Raw genomic sequence first — 20593 nt, 5'->3', positions numbered from 1 at the left:
AAAAAAGCAAAACTGGTGGCATTAAGGGTGATTTGTCATTAGGCATCATGGAAGTGTTCAGAGGATGAATGCAAATCTCTGCCTGCTTCGAAAGCAGCTGTGGGCATTTTGTTGTTGTTTCAGATACAAGGACTGAGGAAGGTAACGTCTCAGTCCAATTGGTATTTGAGGCATCTGCATGTGTATTTCAAGCAGAAAAATGTAAGAAGTGTAAAATTCTTATAAATACATAAAGTACTACAGGAATCCCTCCCCTGTTCTCTTACATGTGTGTTGAAGCAGAGGAGTTTGATTTTATCTTCAGTATTTTTCTCTTACAAGTGGCTTGACAAGGGTGTTTTGGTGGAGCTTTTTTGTTGTTGAACATTTTTGAATGTTTTTTTGCATTCATAGCAGTGGTTGGGCAGTGGTCAGGAGCATACTAGGAGCACCAGTTGATCTGATTTAGTTGCCTCTTTCTGTGTTTTGCTTGATGACTTCTCCAGTTTGTATTGCGACAAGGAGCTAAAGCTGTGGGGTTTGCCTCCCTGGGGCTGGTTGTCTTCCTTTCAGAGTTGTAGTTGCCATCACTACCCTTTGCTCTTAGAGTAGCAGAAGCAGACTGAGATGAGCACCCAGCAGACGCAGGGCTCACCCATCTCTGAGTCCCAGGCAGGAGACCAGAATCTGGTGGGGGTGCTTCTGTGAAATGGAAGTGAAATGAAAAATACCAATTAATGGGAAAGAGAGAAGAACTTCTGAAATGGAAAAGAACTGGTTTGGCCCCCTCATTGACGTAGCCAAGCCTTGCAGAAAACTGTGTCTTATCGTTAAGGTGAACAAGGAGATTTCAAGTTACCAATGTGTGTAATTTTCTGATAAAATTCTCTATGTAAGGAATAGAGATCTGACCGCCAGTTTCCTAAAATATGCACCAACCCCTTGTGTAGCTTTTCAGAACTGAAGTAAACGTGTACTTTGTGGTTGGCATTTCTATGTGTTTGTCAGTGTTTTTAATTCAGTAAATAAACACTATGTTACTGGTTAAGCAGTGACACCAGTGCAGCACAGTTTTACATACAGGGATGTTTTCTTGTGTTCTTTTTTATGGTGTTTGAAGGAAAATAGCATTGTAAAAGGCATAATATAACCAAGGAGGTTCCAATGCCAGTGGCTGGCAGAAGGTGACATGAAATTTGGCAACAAGCTGTGTTTGCTGGCTGCTGCTGCAGGAGGTCAGGGCAATGTGTTGAAGACGCTGTGTAAATATTATTAAAAACTCTTGTGTTTCAAGTCAGCTCTGTCTGTCTGTCTTCCGCAGTCTCCACTGGCCTCACTCATTTGTCTGTCTGTGTTTTTTAGTGTGGTGCAATATGTCTGCAGACAGATGTACTCTAACGCTTTCTCCATTGGTGCTGCATAGCTTTGCAGGAAAACTGCAGCCAGGCAGATACGTACAATTAGCAGGCTGGCATAATTGCCCACCCTGCACTTTTTGCTGGAAAGAGCACTCAGTTCTTCCCAGCTGAGAGTGGTCAGGATGTGAAGCGACATTGGAAAGGATCTCCAGAGAGGAGCTGGGTCAGGAAAACCCATTTGAACCAAGAGGATGTGGCAGAAGGCCTCTTGGGCAGGAGGCTGTTCGCTCCTGAGGTGCAGAGGAGAAAACGATGAGGAAGGAACAGGCTGATTGGTGAATGACTTCATTGATAGGACTGCTAATGACTTGTACTTTCTCAAGGGGCATCTTTGGTGTTTCATCTGATGGGATTTTTGTCTGCTCTAGGAATGGGTGACAGCTACAGATATTAGAGTGACCCTCAACCGTCTGAACACATTTGGAGATGAAGTTTTCAATGACCCAAAAGTTCTCAAGTCTTACTACTATGCAATTTCTGATTTTGCTGTGGGTGGTAGGTGAGTAGACAGTAAAACCCTGTGCTTACTAAAGCTTTTTGTTAGTTTTAGTAGACTGCTTTGAAAGTTTTGATTGCATTCACATGATACCATTAGGCTCTGGTCTTTATTGACTGTCCTAAATAAAAAATGTGGTTAGAATGAATTTTATGTAATTTGCAAATATTGTGTGTAACCTTTTATGGCTATAATTCCAGGGCTGACAGAAATTTTTTCCCCCCTTGATTAGATGAAATATTAAGTGACTTGGGCGGGTAAATAGTAAAAAGAGTAACTAAAATAAAAAAAGGAAGAAAAATTTTTCTGCCCTGTGGTTTGTGTGGTTTTTAATGTGTTTTTAAATTGTTCTCTGCCTGTATCTGTACTCTAGAACAACAGTAAGTAGAAAATCTCAGTGTCTCTAGTTCGCATGTATTTAGCAAGTTATTTCCTTTGCAGGTCTGGAACATGGTACAACATAGTTATGGGTGTCAGTTCCTTTTGCCAAAGTATTGCAGAATGTTTAAACCTTAAGTAGTTGATGATAAAATGTTTTAATTATCAGAGATGAGACCAACGCAGGGTTTTGGACTGTTTGCAGACAGCAGTCCTGAGACTGGGGTTTGGCTACATGGGGTTTTGTATTGGCTGCACCACCAGTCTGGAGGTCCCTGGGATTCTATTTCTGCTATTTAACACCTTTGTGCTATTTAATTTCCTACTGATACTACCATAGCCCACACCCAGTGAACATACCATGTTCTGGGCTCTCACGAGAGAGAAGCTATGGAAAATTTTCTAATCTAAACCCAGCTAAATCTTTGCTTCTACTCAGCTTATTCTGAAGACTGCAGAGTTGTTAGTTAACTTTCTTCCATTTCTAAATGCCTATGTGGAGCAGGCTGCACCTCGTTGTTTCATAGAATGGTTTGGTTTGGAAGGGACCTTCAGAGATCATCCAACCCCTGTTGTGGGCAGGGACACCTTCCACTATCCCAGGTTGCTCCAAGCCCCATCCAGTCTGGCCTCGGGCATTTCCAGGGATGGGGCAGGCACAGCTTCTCTGGGCACCCTGTGCCAGGGTCTCACTGCCCTCATTGTAGAACGTTGCATCCTTATGTCCAGTCTAACCCCACCATGTTTCAGTTTAAAATGACTGTCCCTTGTCCCATCACTACAGGCTCTGATAAAAAGGTTCTCTCCATCTTGTAGACCCCCATTAGATACTACAAGGTCTCCATAAAATGTCTCTGAAGTCTCCTCTTCTCCAGGCTGAATGACAGCAGTTTTGTTCTCAATTTTGTTGTGATCATCTACCTTTGAATTTGTCTCATCTTAGATTTTCAGATCTGGGCCCTGTTTTTTGGGGTTGCTTTGTGAGTGGTCTGGAGCCCTGGTGTTTTTATACCTGTTCCTTGCTTCTGCTGAACCAGGTGCAAATGCAATGGGCATGCGAGTGAGTGTGTGAAGAACGAGCTTGGGAAGCTGGTCTGCAACTGCAAGCACAACACCTTTGGGGTGGACTGTGAAAAGTGCCTTCCTTTCTTCAACGACCGCCCGTGGAGGAGAGCGACTGCGGAGAGCGCCAACGAGTGCCTGCGTACGTGCAGTCACACCCAGGGACAGCCTGGCTGGGGCAGGGTCCCCTGCCTCTGCTGGCAATCACAATCTGGCCCTGCCTGGTTTTGACTTGTCTCAGTTGCAGTTAGCCAGCATTAAGCACAGTTCATGGGACTATTGCTCATTCCACTGCTATCCTGTAGGAGCTTTCTCTTAGATCCCTAGGAGTGGGCATCTCCTTTCAGGAGAAGCGTGGGAGCCACCTTAAGGAAAGAGGTGTGCTGCAAAAATGCACAGGCTTGTACGTTATGGGACCTATAGGAAAAAAATCTGTTTACTATGCTGGAGTATAATTGCCCTTTCAAAAGCTCCTCATTTAGCATCAGCTGATTTTTGTGTTTGGGTTATTGGTTTTTACAGTTCCTTTTTGATTATTTAATCTAATTTCTGAACTGCAAATGCAACTCTCTCTCACAGAACACCAATTTGCTTGTTTTGTCCCAGACCACAGCTCCTGGTAGTTTACTTTATAGGGGAAGCTTTTTCAGACAGGAAAGCTTTTTTCCTGTCTGATTTCTGTGTGTCTAGATTGGTCCCAGCTGTCTGTGGCTTCCCTCAACAGGCTGGTGAAATTGGGGTGTCCTGCTGTCTAGGTATTTGCAATCTGGGAGAGAAGCTCTTGTTACAGCATGGAGTAGCCTCATGTTACCTTCTCATGCATGTTTGGATGATGGAGATCGGTGTTGCTGTGTCTGAGGGCAGCATTTTGGTTGCAAGTGGCAGCCTGATGTGGAAGAAGTGGGGTAGAAAATGCTGGGTTTGTTTTGGGCATTGATGAGGATGGTGTTGAGTTTGTTTCAGGTCTCAGAGTGGTTAAAGCTCCTTGCCCATCTCCTCTACAGCTTAACTGTGCAGGGTGGGTTTTGTGCTGCGGGGAGGGGCTGATGGTGCCCTGTCTTTGCAGCGTGTGACTGCAGCGGGCGGTCCCAGGAGTGCTACTTCGACCCCGAGCTGTACCGTGCCACGGGCCACGGTGGCCACTGCACCGCCTGTGCTGACAACACGGACGGACCCCACTGCGAGCGCTGCCGGGACAGCTTCTACCGCCTGGCCAGTGACAAGGCCTGTCTTCCCTGCAGCTGCAACCCCGTCGGTGAGCAGGGCTGCAAATGTGGCTGCTTGCAAACTTCCATGCACAAAACCCACCTCTTCTTTTGGTCATGAAGCTCATGGCAAACTCTGGGGTAAAAAGAAGGGATGGGATTGTTTGGATTTCTTCTTTGTTTTGGTTTTTTTTCCCCCTACATGTTGGAAATGTTTATTGGGTTGTATTTTGGTTTAAGTTATCGGTGGATCTAAATGGGATTAGGGTGGCAGGGGCAGATGGGTTGCCTCTGCCCCTTCCTTCAAATATATTCTGAAATAGATTATTTTTTCCATTGCACATGTGTTACCCTGGATGCTTGTTTAAATTCTTAATAACCAAGATGATGTGATTGAGTATTTCTGGAAATTGTTCATGCTGAGGAGTTGTAGTGAATTTTAGCTGCTGCATCAGTTTCTCCTACTGAGTATCCAAGCACTATAAATATAAACCAGTGAAACTTAAACACAAAAGGGGGTGGGGTGACATAAGTAAAGTAAGAGTAAACTCAAAATGTGTAGTTAAACTCCTTTTAAAAAAGCGGGGAGGGGGGTAATTCTGGCAGGAGAACAAATCTTTTGTCGTGAAAGGAACCACTAAACCTGTCAGGTGTGATCCCATAACTGCACCAGCCCACAGCAAGTAAGGGGGAAGGAGGGAAAAGGGTAACACATAGTGAGATAGGATGTGAGGTTTCAAAAGAGTAGCTGGAATAAGTAATTGCAGCATGCCCAAAAAGCAGCCAGGGAGAGGTCTGCCAGGGTGCATCTCCTGTCTAATTTGGTCAGGGAGTCATTCAGTTGTGAAATTTTTGACCAATGAAGGCCCTTTCTTCTTCTGACTGCTCTCCTGGGTCCTTGTGTCAGACCTTATTTTGAGAGGGGTGAGGGTTGGTGTCTGCTGAGATGGTCAAGAAGATGCAGGGAGGTGACTTCTCAGGTCTTTAAGGACAGCTCTCAGAAAGCTTTATAACTTAAGCCATCGGCTTGTATGCTGTGGCACACTGGCACCTAGGGCATATTTGAATCTCCTGGATATGTTTGGATTGTTATTTTTTGTCCAAGTACTCTTTTTTCCTAAATAATCCTAAGTGGGACTGCAAAGGGGATTTGAACTTTGGCTGTATGTGGTAAACATTTTGTGAATTCTTCTGTCCCATCCAGCCTAATCATTTTATAACTCTTCACTTTGCTATAATCTTCTGGTGTGGATTGAAGTGGAAACAAGCAACTATTTCTGTATATTAAAATATTTTTCTCCTAGTTTAACTCTTACAGTGCTGACACCTCTGAGGCTGCCAGCTATATGGATGCTTGGGAGAAAGCATTTTGCTCACTATAGATAAAAGAAACTTGCTACCACTTTTTGTGCAAGACCACTTGAACGGAGCAGTACTGAGGAAGGTGTCCTTCTAAAAATGAGGGTTTTACTCAAGAGTTAACTAGGATTCATAGCGGCACATGCAGCCTTGCTCCAAGAAGGCAGTTTAGTCTTTAAATTCAACTTAGGAATCAAGGGGAGAAATTGGAGTGTGAAAGGGAGAGTTCAGGGAAAGCAGAGATGGTGATTAGGGGGAACACAAGGGATTCAAGTAATAAAATCTTGAAAATTAGGTATTACAAAGTAGAACAGACATGGAATTGGAGGCATGCAAAGGGTAGCACTGAGGATGAAGAAGTAGAAGGCAATTTGAAGTTAAAATTGTAGTTTACATATAAAAAGGTTGGCTTGTAGGAATAAAAGACTGCATATAGTTTGGGAAGACTAGATAACAATTCATCTGTCTAGAGCTGCCAGGGGAAAAATCCTTGTGAGCTAGAGGCAGTCTTTAAATAAGCTGTCGCTCATCAGCTTGAGGTGGTGCTTCCCGCTTTCTTCTTCCTTATTTCTTGCCTGTTTTGTAAAATTTGGAGAGCTGATGGAGCTCTGTGTGCGTGCTGAGGTGCCTGTCCTGCTGTCCCCGCAGGCTCTCTCAGCACACAGTGCGACAGCTATGGCCAGTGCAGCTGCAAACCCGGCGTGATGGGGGACAAGTGTGACCGGTGCCAGCCAGGGTTCCACTCTCTCTCTGAAGCTGGGTGCAGGTAAGGGGGATTGCAGCTTTCTAAAAGGAAAACTAGACTTTTTAAAAAGCTTTCTCTATGTGGCTTTTACTGTACTGTCCTCTCTCCTGACTCTCCCAGGCCCTGTTCTTGCAATGCTGCAGGCAGCACAGGGGAATGCAACATTGAAACAGGGCGGTGTGCGTGCAAGGACAATGTGGAAGGATTCCACTGTGAGAAGTGAGTTTTTCTTCCTGTGGCTTTGTTTCAAAAATGAAAAGCATTCAAGCGATGACCTGGGGTTAAGCATTAGGGAAAATAATTCTCTTTCCTTCACATTTTCAGATGCAAACCTGGATTTTTCCATCTGGATTCCTCCAATCCCAGAGGCTGTACCCCCTGCTTCTGTTTTGGACACTCTTCAGTCTGCACCAGTGCTGTGGGCTACAGTGTCTATAGCATCACCTCCAACTTCCAGTTTGGTAAAATTGAGCTTTCCTTTGTATCTCCAGTTGGGCTGTAGACTGGAGTAAGAAGTGATTAAAAAAACCCAGCTTCTTCCTTTCTATGCAAGACCACAAACCTTGGGCAGGCAGATCTAGGATCCCACTTTCGAAAGTGCTGAAGCTACTTGGAGCTTCCATGTCTGCAGCTTGTTTGTTCAGATCAGGAAGAATGAATTCACAGCTCTGGCCTAGGGCACAATTATTTTACATGGTGCAGGTGCAAGAGGGAATTGCAAATAGATACTTTTCTAGCCTGAGAGGTGTGCTGACAAAGCAGAGTTTCCTCAGTTGTAGAACTAAATCAGGACTTTATGATTGAGAGGATCAAAATCACTTTAGATTTGGGGTTTACATGGCTGTGAAGGAAACACAGTTGTGTTTCCAGTGAGTCTGTAAGCCCAGGAAAAATCTGTTTTTTCATGCAGTCAGTTTCCTATGTATGCATGTTTTCATGCTGCGTGGTCTGAAAAGAACATCTTTTTAATTAAAATTCCACTGGAGAATAGTTCGTACAAAGTCTGCAATTAAGTTGTAGGGGACTGCAGGTTTTTCCATCTCTGCTTAAGCTCTTTGTAAAAGGAGGTTTTGGACAAATAGTCATCATAGGGTTTGAAGTCCAGAGGTTTCAAGTCAGCAGTCGAGTTAGGGGCTCAGATTGGGAAGATGGTGTTTACTATCTAAATTCTTCTGCACCGTTGCTTTCTGCAGCCTGTCAGTGCCCATGCACATTAGATGAACTAAGGCACAGTGTGACACAAGAAGTGTGTGCAAACCTCTATTTTCCAAGGGTATTAACTCTTGCCTGTCTGATTCTTCAGGAGAGGATGAGTGGCGTGCTGAGCAGCGCGATGGCTCGGAGGTCTTGCTCCAGTGGAGTGCTGAGACCCAGGACGTCTCTGTTGTCTCAGACACCTACTTCCCCATGTACTTTGTTGCACCACGTAGGTCATTCTAAAAGGATTGCTTTCTGTGCTGCTTGTGCCCTTTGTGTTCTGTCCCCTAATTGCAAGGATTTCTTCCCCTTTCAGGCAAGTTCTTAGGCAACCAGGTTTTGAGTTACGGGCAAAACCTAACCTTCTCCTTCCGCGTGGACAGGCGGGACACACGCCTCTCCGCAGAGGACCTGGTGCTGGAAGGGGCTGGGCTGAGAGTGTCGGTGCCACTCATTGCCCAGGGCAACTCCTACCCCAGTGAGAACACGCAGACCTATGCCTTCAGGTATGGTGGGAGCAGCTGGCACCTGACCTGGGCTGTCTTTGGCCTCTGAGCTCTTGAGGAAGCAGATACCATTAATTTTAAGCTTATATGGGTGATGTTGCAATAGCACAGTGCTGTTGCAAAGTGGGGTTTGAGAGGGTGCAACTGTTAGCAGCTGAAAGCTGTGTTGATGATGCACGGCTCTTCTCCCCAGGCTCCATGAGGCTGCAGATTACCCATGGAGGCCTGCTCTTACAGCATTTGAGTTCCAGAAGCTTCTCCACAACTTAACTTCCATCAAGATCCGTGGGACATACAGTGAGAGAAGTAAGTCACTGAGCAGAACGTTGCAGAAGAGGGGGCAAACCAATTTTGCTACTGCTTGGGCTGCTTCATTGTAGAGCCCAGACATAAATAGCTGTGGCAGCTTATTTGGCAAAGCTTGTGCCAATGGCTTTTCACCTGGCCTTCCTGTGTAACATCATCTCCCAGGCCTCCTGAAGAGGATATGGGAAAGAAAAGTGCTGTCTTTGAATGTCTGGAAGCAGAATGCTTATCAACTGCTGATTCCTTGCTCTAAACATGGGAATTTTGCTTTGTTGGATAGCCTTTGTCCTCCAGTTGGTAAAAATACATAGTACAGAATCCTGAAGGACATGATAGGATGTAGGAAGTTTACAACACTTAGCTTCAAGTTTTGCTACCCTGGGAATGGTTACATCCCCCTTCTTTCTGGGTCTTGCCTTGACTTGACAAATGGGAAGGAAAAGGTCCTAAAATGCTGCATGTACAGAACCTGAGTGAAAGTTCCTCATAACTAGGATTTATAAAAATAGGCATGAATTTGAAGCAAGAATATGTTCTTAGATATTGCTGTGTGATGAAGAATTTTTGCACGAAGATGCACAGGATAATTTGCATTTGGGAATTTGGGAAAACTGCAAGTGTTTTCAGAAGGGTGGCCCATAATGAGAAATGTGGGGTTGTAAAATGGAGGGGTGGAAAGATGCGGAGTAAGCAATCCCTGAGTGCCATAGCCACTGCTAATATGTGGGAGCTGTGGCTCTGCTCAGTGCACTGGAGGTACTGCTCCAGTGGTACAAACACAGTGTCATAAGTTAAAAGCCAGCTGTGTTGTGTCTGGGCTCTGTTTTGCTACAGGGAAGGGGCTGGGAGTAGAGGGGGGAAGTGCTGAAATGCGAGAGGAAGGAATGACTTGAGAGGAATAGCTGAAGAGTTTGTCCTGAGGCATGATTTACAGACAGTATATTAAACTTGCTGGAGAGATGGTCTGTTCCATCTTGAAAGCCAGGAATTGGTTTTGTTATTTGATTTGGGAATGGAAACTGTACACATGTAAAATATAACTTAATTTTAACTGACTGTACTTGCTCATCTGCTGTTCTCAGATTCTTCTCTGTATTGTTGTTCTCAGCTTTCCCGCCCTGCATGTTCCTTTGGTGATCTCTAGTGCATCTTTTCTCATCTGTCTAAACCTCCCTGGAGGGGTTTGCGTCTTGATTCACCTCATCAACTGCAAGCACCCACCTGTCTGTCCCTTGTACTGTTCAGCTCTGTTTGGGGAGGCAGTGATGAAAGCCTTTGTGACTACAGGAAGTTTGCCCCTTGATGCTTTCTAGGTGCTGGTCACCTGGATGATGTCACCATCACAAGTGCTCGTCCTGGACCCGGTGTGCCTGTGGCCTGGGTGGAGAGCTGCTCATGTCCAGTAGGATACAAGGGACAGTTCTGTGAGCGCTGCACTTCTGGGTACCGGCGAGAGACCCCAAGCCTCGGGCTGTACAGCCCCTGTGTACCTTGCACGTGCAATGGGCACAGCGAGACGTGCGATCCTGAGACAGGTAAGAGGGGCTGACCAAACAGGGAGCAGCAAGAGGGTAGTTCTTCTTTTCTGGGTTTGACAATGAAGCAAAACCCATGTCCCTCTCTATTGCAGGCATGTGCAACTGCAGGGATAACACAGCGGGGGCTCACTGTGAGAAATGCAGTGATGGGTATTATGGTGATGCCACGGCCGGCACAGCCTTCGACTGTCAGCCCTGCCCCTGCCCAGGCAGCTCGAGTTGTGCCATTGTGCCCCGCACCAAGGAGGTTGTGTGCACCAGCTGCCAGGCTGGCACTACAGGTGTGTTCCTACACACAGCATCTTTTTCTACAACCACATGCTTATGAAAATGTGTCTCCTGCTAGTTCTGGTTCTCTGATCCACAATGAGCAGCACTGAAAGCTGCTGTGTCTTCTGGTTCAAATCCTTCTGCCTTCCTCAGCCCTGTTTTCTGTGTGAGGCTCAGGGCTTCCCATGTTGTTCTTGCCTGTTTCTTGAGAACAACAGGCTTGACCTTTGCAAAGTCTGACCATTTCTGTGCGGTGTAGGTGAGCCATGCTGGCTTCTAGTAGAGCTCTGGTGATGGCATGGTGTTGGGCAGAAAATAGATTTAAAAGAGCCAGGAAGGTGGGTCAGACTGAAATAAAATTAGAAGGTGCAGTTTGCCAGCAAGAGAGACACTGCAGGATGCTTCCTAGGAAGAGCAGGAAGGATGCAGTGACTCACAAACACTGCCCAAAAAAATACAAGATCAAACTAGTGCTCAGCAATTTTAAGAAGAAATATGTGAACAGATACAGATCTTTTTTTCTTAGCATTAAGCTGTGCAGTGCAAGCATGTAGCTGAGTTGTTAAGTAGACACTTATGTTCTGCCTGCAACAAGCAAGAAAGCCATAGGATGGTTGGCAGCCTTCATGCTTCTCTGCTGATTTTATGCTTGGCATGGCAGAGTCCAAAGTACAGAATACCTGTAAATTCTTGAGTGCTTAGGAAAACCTCTGATGAAGCACAGAGGCAGCTTGTGGGGGTTCCCGTGGGTGCCACTGTGTTGTGAGCCAAAGCAGGGCCCAGGTTCCTTTGAGCTCAGGTGGCTGCAGCAGCTGATCTTGGAGCTGTGTGATTGCTCAAGACTTCCTCCTGTCTCACACCACCTTTTTGGGATGTCAGGGAAAAGGGATGTGTATGTGCAAGAACTGCCTAAGAAATGGAGCTCATAACTGGCTAGGGAGGTCAGATCTGCAGTAAGTGTAGGAAACTGCTGAATTGCATGCTTCAGTGGCTTCCCATGGAGGTTTGGCAGGTCTCATTGGCAGTGGAGCTTCCTGGAGCAGTGATGCCCCATGGAGCTCTACCTATTGGGATTCTTAAATTAACAACAAATTACTGCAAATAGGCTTGGCTTAAAGAGATAGGAGGGGAAGGAAGAGTGGAAATAATTAATAATGCAAAGTTCCAGTGAAAAATCAGCTTGAATTTACAGATAAGGAGGGATTTGCATCTGGCCCCAACAGAACGGTGAAAGGAAAGAGGCTGGAGAGTTTACTTTTCAGAAGGGACTGCAAAGGTGCATCCTTGTGAGATGGCAGCAAAGGGCTTTCCTGCTGCAGCACCTGTGTCTGTGTTGTGTCCCAGGCAAGAGGTGCGAGCTGTGTGATGATGCCTATTTTGGAGACCCACTGGGCGAAAATGGTGCCGTGAGGCCCTGCCGCCTGTGCCAGTGCAATGACAACATTGACCCCAACGCCGTGGGCAACTGCGATCGCCAGACTGGCGAGTGCCTCAAGTGCATCTACAACACTGCCGGCTTCTACTGCGACCGCTGCAAGGATGGCTTCTTCGGGAACCCCCTGGCCCCCAACCCTGCTGACAAGTGCAGAGGTGAGACTTGCTTCTTTATGCATTTAAAAATGGTTTTGTCCCCAGAAACTGCTGTCAGGCTCTTGCTTGTGCCCGTCAGCAGCAGTATGTGGCTTTACCCTGGTTTGGTGGTTCGAGCTTGCTAAAATCCCTGTGTTTGTGGGCACTTAGTGCTATTGAAGGGCTGGATGGCTATGTGGTTTGGTTCCAGGCCTATTAGGGTGATTACCAACACCACAAGGGATTTCTAACTTCGTGCGTGTTTCTCCATACCTTTTTATTTTTTCAGCTTGTCACTGCGATCCCTACGGCACCATGAATCAGCAGACGATCTGCAATCAAGTGACTGGGCAGTGCGAGTGCTTGTCTCATGTCACTGGGAGGGACTGCAGTACCTGTGAGCCTGGATTCTTCAACCTCCAGAGTGGACGTGGCTGTGAGAGGTGAGGTTTTCCTTAGCTTGTGGCAGAGAGACCCTGGTTTTGGAGGGTCTGTGTTTACGTTGTGCAGGAATGTGATATTTGTCACAAGTAACAGGTGTGCCTCAGTGCTGCTGTGGGTGGGGAAGAGCAGTGGTCAAGAAGCAACTACTGAGGCTGTACAAAAAGCCTGACTTATAAATAGCTTTATAAAGAGCTCTAAATCAGGGTTTTAAATAGAAAACTGCCACATGACTTTGTGATTGTGTCAGGGGCTCATGGGTTCCTTTTTTAGTGCAGGCAGCAAGTGACCTTGCATGGTTCAAAAGCTCAGTGCCTCGCCTGCAGCATCTGCACAGCAAGAAAACAGATTTTTTACAAATGTGAATGTTGACCTGCACTCTTCAGAGAGGCACTTGCCCCATGTGTCCCTTGTGTGTCATATCTGACATGTGCCTACCTCCCCCAGGTGCAACTGCCATGCGCTTGGGTCCACCAACGGGCAGTGTGACATCCGGACGGGGCAGTGTGAGTGCCAGCCAGGCGTTGCTGGCCAGCACTGTGACAGATGTGAGGGCAACCACTTTGGCTTCGGCTCCAAAGGCTGTAAACGTAAGTCTGAGGGGCCAGAGTGAGGAAGATGGGAAGGATGTTGCACACCTAGCCTTGCCTTTGCTTTCCATCTGCCTCTAGGAAGGTACTTTGTCACATTGTTCTTCATCACAGCAGAACTTGGCACTTTTATGTCCACACTGTGCATGACAAAATTTAATTGCTGTACTATAGCTTAACCCCTTCTTCTTTTGTTACCTTTTTCTTGTCTGACTTACTAGATATCCACCTTAGTAGATTCCTACTTCTCCTTGATGTAAAAACATTCTCTGAATCTTGGCCTCCAACAGCCCTATTTCCTAATGTGTTCCTTCACAGCTGCTCTGCAGATGGCCTCTGTATACAGATTTTGTCTTGAGGAGCAGCCGATCTTGTAAACATGATTGCAAAGCAGGATGATCGAAACTTTTCTCATTGATATCCCTGCGTGTAAAGAGCAGGAAAACTAACTGCAACTGGTTACAATGAAATGGGGTAGAAAGATGCTTTGTAGGAGAGGCAATATCAACACTGAACACACAGAGTCAGTGTTGGATCCTGCTTGTGAGTAGAAGCACTGTGATCAGGAGTGAGGTTCAGCTGTGGGTTTGTGCCCCATAGATTTGCAAATGTTTTAGGGTATTAAGGATATCCTCTCATCCTGTGAGTTTTAGGCTATTTCTGCCTCTTCTGCAGTCTGACTGAGGTTTAACTTCCCTGCAGCCTGTGACTGTGATCCTGAGGGCTCGCGCTCCCTGCAGTGCCAGGAGAATGGCCACTGCGAGTGCAAGGAAGGCTTCGTGGGGAGCCGCTGTGACCAGTGTGAGGAGAACTATTTCTACAACCGCTCGTGGCCAGGCTGCCAGGAGTGTCCAGCCTGTTACAGATTAGTGAAAGATAAGGTAAGGCCACAAATACTGCTGTCAGTACTGCTGGAGACAGTGGCCCACTTTTGCAGCATTTCGGCCCATGGCTGTTGGTGGTTGCTGAAGGCAGAGAGGCTCAAGCTCAAGGTGCTTTGCTGTGTCATAGCTGTGCTCTGTCCCTCTCACGCAGGTGGTGGAGCAACGTGAAAGGCTGCGGGAGCTGGAAGATCTTATAGCAAACTTGGGTACCAGAGAAGAAACTGTAACTGATGAAGCCTTCGAAGAGAGGTTAAAGCAGGCAGAAAGAGAAGTTATGGAATTGCTCCATGAAGCACAAAAGAGCAAAGGTGAGTTGACCAGATCAGACAGGGACCAACTAAATGAGTTATTTGCCTGATGTTCTTGTTCCCTTTGGAGACAGCATGTTTTATTTCAAGTCTGTGCTGTGCTCAAGGACTGACATCTATTTCAGGCATCACTGAGTCAGTGAATGTTATTATCAGAATAACAGTGCTTATGCTTTTGTCCATGCTGTTCTACACAGCAGTTCCTGTTGTACATGGAAGTAAAGATCTGCCTCTAGCTCTATATAGATGCAAGTGTTTTAATGTGTTACCCTCTTCTCTAGATGCAAAGGAGGGTTTTATTTGTTAAATAGTAAGAAAACCTTGCAGTATACTTATTAGGCTTTAAATTTGCTCAGACATCTTAGGGTTAAGTAGTTCTTGGTGGGATATCATCACAAAGTGTAGAATGTTCAGAAGAGTGCTGTTTTTCCTGTTGAGCTCTGCTTTAAATTGATTCTTGTATTGTCACCCCTACTACGGGATGTCTGTAAGCAGAATGTTTGTCATGTCTGTGATAGTGGGTTGTCTTTAGGGTCTCTTTAATGTGTAAGATGATGCATGTTTTGGAAAAGAGAATCTTGATGAAGACTATTGACTTTGCAGTAAAAGATGTTGCCCTGGGAGCTGGTTTGGTGATTTCAGACCACTTTGGAAAAATTTGTCCCCTTTGTGTGAAGCTGGGAAAAAGCGCACACTCATCTAATGCTGGTATTTGCTTGGGAAGATTCCTGCCAGTGAGAATGGTTGCTTAAGCTGTTCTCAGCTTTAGCTGAGGTGGGCTTACACTGCCTTCTTGGCATCTGTGCCTGGATAATAGTCCCACATAAGGGGGTAGCAGGGTGGGGACTGGAGAAAGATGAGGTAATAGATTTGGTATTGTGGTGGAATTTTTGATCTCTCTTTTCATGTTTTGGAATCATAGAATGATTTAATGTGGAAAGACCCTTAAGATCAAGTCAAATTGTTCCCTGCCCCCCAGCACTGCCAAGGCCACCACTAACCTATGTCCCCAAATCTATACAGCTTTTAAATCCATCGGGGGATGGTGATTCCACCATTTCCCTGGGTGGCTGTACCAGGGCTGGACAGCCCTTTCAGTGAAGAAATTTTTCCCACTATCCAACTAAAACCTCCCCTGGCACAGCTTGAGGTCGTTTCCTCTCATCCTGTCCCTGTTCCCTGGGAGCAGAGCCCCAACCCCCCTGGCTGCCCCCTCCTGTCAGGGATTTGTGGAGAGCCAGAAGGTCCCCCCTGAGCCTTCTATTCTCCAGGCTAAGCCCCCCTGTCTCCCTCAGCTGCTCCTCATCAGACTTGTGCTCCACACCCTTTCTCAGCTCCAATGTTCTTCTCTTACCTAAGAGAGCAAGTTAAATGCAACAAAAATTACCCTTGCAAAAATCTGTGCACACCTGTAGGAGTTATTTTTGGTTTTCTGTGGTAGTATGTTTTTGAAATGTGTCGAGTGTTGATGTTCAATACTTAAAATGTGCTGCAAGGTCAAGGAAAAATCTGGGAAAAATCTTAATTTTGGAGTTCTGCAGGCTTCTGCTTGCACTTTAATTCTTGGTAACACTCTCAGCTTTTCAAAACAGCCTTGGTCGTGAGACACATATCTGTGCTGTGATGCCTCCATTATTAGGCTGCTAATGTGGGGAGTTACCTGGTGGTCCAAAAATGTGGGGAAGTTTGGGTGCCTTATAGGTCCTATGTATGACAAAACCAAGGCTCTATCCTGCCAGCTTTTGTCAGCCCTTTGGTTTGGGGAGAATTTGGAGTGGGTTTGCTATTCCACAGAGCTCCTAGCTGCTTGCTGTGTAGCTCCCTATGTCTGTCTTGGGAGTAGCCATTGTTGCCTCAAGTGTGGAAAAATGCACATCTGCATGATTCCTCCATCTCCGCTTAATTTCTAGGAGTCAAGCTAAAAAGAATTCAAAAAACAGACATTTCGTACCCATTGAGGAGCAGCTCTGTTGTCATTTTAAGTCAATGACAGAAGTAAAACATTATTCTGAGCACACAATCCCCCATCAGAGTCAGTTCCAACACCCAGTGGGATTGTCTTATTAGTAGTTAACGGCTTTTCATTTCTCCTGTTTGGTTCACGTTCTGATGATGACTTTGACCTCAAGCAGAGTGACTTGTGAAATGGCTTTGCTGGTTCCCTTTCAGTAGGGGATTAACCTACCAAGACGGTGCCTGCAGTGGTAAGCTGCTGGTCCAGCTTCTCTTCCTGCTCTAATTAATTTTGCTTCCTCTCTTTTCTGTTGTATGTTTCAGATGTAGATCAGGGCCTCATGGATCGTCTCAAAGACATCAACAGCACCTTAGTGAGTCAGCTCAACAGGCTGAGGAACATCCAGGGCACAGTGAGGGATACAGAGAACCTGGCGGAGCAGGCCCGGGTGCGGGTGGAGGACACTGAGGACCTGATCAGCTTGGCTTCTGATATGCTAGAGAAGGCCAAGATGGCCGCTGACAACGTGGTGAGTGTGCTGCTGAGACCCTACACTGCTGCGAGAGGGTGAGGGCCTTTCTTTCTGTGCGTCTGGTGTGTTTCTCCACTTGCTCTCTTCCTCATACTGCAAATTTGCATCAAGATCGTGGGAAATCAGGGAAGGAAGTTCACCAGTGTCTGTCACAGATTGTATCTTAGCCCAAACCAACATAAAAAGTCCTAAACAAATATTAGCACTGTTGTTTTTCAAGGGATAACCATTGGTGGAAACTGCATGGGCTTAAGAAAAACAATATGGAGAAGTGAGAAGTAGGTTGGACACATCTCTAAGCATTTAGATCATGGCAATAAATATTTATAGCAAAAATGAATAAAATATGAAAAAAGAGCTTTAGGGGTTTTTTTTCCCTTCTTTTTCTTTTCCAGTCCATTACACCTCCAGAGCAAAGTGGGGACCCCAACAACATGACTCTGTTGGCAGAAGAGGCCCGTAAGCTAGTGGAAAGGTAGGCTGTGGCAAGACACACTCCTTGTGGCCTACATCAGGGCTCTGCTCTTCCATGTAAGGGGGAAGCAGAATTTAATTTGCTGGGTAGGAAACACACACCCTTTTCTGTGTAAGACACTAGTGCTGTGGGATGATGGCTGTGTAGCACTGAGGGCAAACATTAGACATGTGGATGAGGGACATGGCAACCATCTTCCATTGCAAATGTTTCAGTATCTCCCATATGTAAATCTGGGGGGGGGAGGGAGGAAGGAAGGAAGGGTAAGAGAGAATATAATCAAGACCTGAGGATAAAAACTACTGGCGGACAAATCCAATGGCATTATTTTTCTTCTGTCATCTTGTCCAGGCACAAAAAGGAAGCTGATGAGATTGTTCACACAGCCAAGGCTGCAAATGATACTTCCACGGAAGCATATCAACTCCTGCTGAAGACCCTGGCTGGAGAAAACCAAACTGCAGTTGACATTGATGAGCTCAACCAGAAGTGAGTTAGTAACAGAAAATTGTTTTTATTTCCTGACTTTAGAGCAGTGATTAAAACTAAGACAACCTTCTGTATGCTTTGGATTTTATAGGTGTTGATTTTCAGTTTCTTAGCCTCTCTACTCTTACTAAGTTCAGTTCTACAAAAAATACTGTAACATAACTGGATCCTTGGGGATTTTTTAGGTACAATCAAGCAAGGAATATTTCTCAAGACCTAGAGAAACAGGCCAACAAGGTGCTTGCAGAGGCAGAGGAAGCTGGAAACAGAGCCCTGCAGATCTATGCTAATCTCACCAACCTGCCTACTGTGGATTCCACGGGGCTAGAGGTACATGCGGGCACCATCATGTGCAGTATTTCCTGAAGATTGCTAGGTTGCTGACACACCTTAAATGTACGCTGCTAATGTTCTCTGCATAAGAATGGTCTGTGGGATTTTTGTCCATCTGGGCATAATCCAGCTTTTGTGCAATTCCAACATTTATGCAGGAGGTTTAAATGCAGAAAACCACCCACATAAACCCCACCTCCCCCAGTCTCTGAAGGACAAAAATCTGAGTGAAATGTTTGCCAAACATCTTGGCTTGAATGTAGAAGTGCAAAAATTTGCCACCTGTTAAGGAATTCTTTAACATTCAGGTATCTGTGTGTGTGATTTCCAACTGCAGAATGAAGCAAATAAGATCAAGAAGGAAGCAGAGGAACTGGATCAACTAATTGCCAGGAAGCTAAAAGATTATGAGGACTTGAGAGAAGATATGAAAGGAAAGGAGCTAGAAGTAAAGAACCTTTTGGAGAAAGGGAAGACAGAGCAGCAGGTCAGTTCCACTTTGCGTAGGCTTTTGTTCCTTGGAAAAAAAAAAAACCAAGTAACTGGCCAGATGTAAAATATTTCATCTTATTGCATCTTAGTGTTATTTATTAATTATGAGAATGCTGAAGAATGGCCCCAGAAAGGAGATGCAGAAAGCTGTTAAAAGCAATGGCAATGAGGTTGGGAAAATAGGCCATATTTGCCAGATGTGGTGTCAACTTTGTATTCAGAACAGTATTCCCAAAGTACATACAGTCACCTGGTCTCAGAGGAAGCACTGCTGTTCTGGGAGGCATTGTTGTTTGAGGCTGAGCAGTGCTTTTTCATACATGTACACGATTGTCCTTCAGAAGGTGGGAATACATTGATACATGTCATGTCTCCTCAGACTGCAGACCAGCTCTTGGCTCGAGCAGATGCAGCAAAAGCCCTGGCTGAAGAAGCTGCACAGAAGGGCAATGGCACCCTACAGGAGGCCAATACCATTCTCAGCAACCTGAAAGGTAAAGAGGAAGCACTTGGAGTGAATCCTTCAATTCCAGTGTGGTGACAAGTCACTTGGCAGTAGGATGTTCTGGTTAAAGAGGCCCTGCTATTGCCTTTACCTGAGTGTCGGGTGTATTCTTTTAGCTTGTTTTTCTTAAAAGAAAAAAATACAAGTGTTTTCAGGGACTGGAAATTTCCTTCAAGTTCCTTATTTAGCATCAGAAGATGTGAATTAGGGACAGCTAAACCCAATTTGCTCTTGGTCCCTCCAGTGTTACAGCACGAAAGCCTTGGGTATCTTGGTTACAGGAGCATCCCAAGACTCTTCTGGAGCACATGCTAAGGATCTGCTTTGCCCCCTTAGACTTTGACAAGCGGGTGAATGATAACAAGACAGCGGCTGAGGAGGCACTGAAGAAGATCCCTGCCATCAGCCAGACCATTGCAGAGGCCAACAACAAGACGCGCCAGGCAGAGCTGGCGCTGGGCAATGCTGCTGCTGATGCCCGTGAGGCCAAGGCCAGAGCAGATGATGCTGAGAAAATTGCCAGCTCTGTTCAGAAGGTGAGTCTGCTGCAACTCACCCCCTCTGAGGTGCTGTTGTGTGACTACAGAAATTCCTGCTCCAGTATTTCCTAGTGAGCCCGTGTGCTCTCTGCTGTATTCCCTGCTGCGAATGCAAAATGTGACAATATAGGAAATCAGTGCATTTTGATGAGAATGATTAAAGGAAGTTCTGCACCTTCATCACCTTTTTCCCATTCTCTCCCACCTGTTGGCTGCAGAGTGCTGCTGCTACCAGAGACGAAGCCGACAAGACCTTTGCTGATGTGACAGGACTGGCCAGGGAAGTGGATGACATGATGAAGCAGCTGCAGGATGCAGAAAAAGAGCTGAAGCGGAAGCAGGCGGATGCTGAGCAGGATATGAAGATGGCAGGCGAGGTAAGTAGTGTTGGCAGGTGCAGCAGTGGCCAGGAGCAGCCTTCTCCCTGCTGTCCTGGCAATGAAGGCTTTCTGCCTGCTCTCCTCTTGCTGGACATTGCTGGGTCCAGCCAGTATGCAGTCTGTTCCAAGGTTTAAGTGGGACTGAAAAGGAGACCAGTTCTGGTGCCTTAGCATAGGCTCCCTGCTGGCATTTGAGAGCTACTTTTCTTCCTTTTATTTTAGCTAAAATCTGACTGGGGCCATATTGATTCCATTCTGGCTTTTACTGCAAAATTCTGCTCAGTTTTCAGGGATCCCTGTCCTGAAATATGAAAAACTGATTCAGAAAACTGATTACTTGAAGATTGTCCCAGACTTCTCCCCAGCCCTGTGATAAAAATCTTTGTGCAGGGTTGTTATCCTGAAGTGAGGAGGCAGCAATGTGGGTAACTAACTGCAGAGGAGAGGCACCAGTTTTGTAATCCCTGCACCTTTTTTGTGCTCTCACTTACATTTTTTTCTATCTTGCAGGCCTCACAGGCTGCCCAGGAGGCAGAAGACAATGCAAGAAAAGCAAAGAACTCTGTGAACAGCTTACTCACTGTCATTAATGACCTGTTGGATCAACTAGGTAGGATTATCTTTCATGTGCTCTATACCCTTG

The 20593-nt window shown here is 45.8% G+C and overlaps 1 protein-coding gene across 1 annotated transcript in view; it reads left to right on the top strand.

Annotated features, from left to right (window-relative positions):
- Positions 1-20593, top strand: part of LAMC1 (laminin subunit gamma 1) — a 66997-nt gene that overhangs the window by 43140 nt on the left and 3264 nt on the right. Inside the window, exons 3-27 of the mRNA XM_085068725.1 lie at positions 1766-1896; positions 3309-3475; positions 4400-4588; positions 6546-6663; positions 6763-6861; positions 6967-7103; positions 7946-8068; positions 8156-8345; positions 8539-8651; positions 9965-10186; positions 10282-10470; positions 11804-12049; positions 12318-12471; positions 12917-13059; positions 13762-13940; positions 14095-14251; positions 16529-16734; positions 17133-17212; positions 17564-17701; positions 17887-18031; positions 18372-18521; positions 18906-19020; positions 19368-19567; positions 19789-19947; positions 20461-20560. Of these exons, the coding sequence (XP_084924851.1) occupies positions 1766-1896; positions 3309-3475; positions 4400-4588; positions 6546-6663; positions 6763-6861; positions 6967-7103; positions 7946-8068; positions 8156-8345; positions 8539-8651; positions 9965-10186; positions 10282-10470; positions 11804-12049; positions 12318-12471; positions 12917-13059; positions 13762-13940; positions 14095-14251; positions 16529-16734; positions 17133-17212; positions 17564-17701; positions 17887-18031; positions 18372-18521; positions 18906-19020; positions 19368-19567; positions 19789-19947; positions 20461-20560 (3850 nt within the window). The remainder of the gene's footprint in view (positions 1-1765; positions 1897-3308; positions 3476-4399; positions 4589-6545; positions 6664-6762; positions 6862-6966; positions 7104-7945; positions 8069-8155; positions 8346-8538; positions 8652-9964; positions 10187-10281; positions 10471-11803; positions 12050-12317; positions 12472-12916; positions 13060-13761; positions 13941-14094; positions 14252-16528; positions 16735-17132; positions 17213-17563; positions 17702-17886; positions 18032-18371; positions 18522-18905; positions 19021-19367; positions 19568-19788; positions 19948-20460; positions 20561-20593) is intronic.

The sequence above is a fragment of the Lichenostomus cassidix genome, chromosome 8 (genome assembly GCF_008360975.1).
Source record: "Lichenostomus cassidix isolate B80296 chromosome 8, HeHo_3.0, whole genome shotgun sequence".
Taxonomy (NCBI): Eukaryota; Metazoa; Chordata; class Aves; order Passeriformes; family Meliphagidae; genus Lichenostomus; species Lichenostomus cassidix.
Note: the sequence above shows the minus strand (reverse complement) of the source record. Positions and strands in the feature narration are given on the sequence as shown.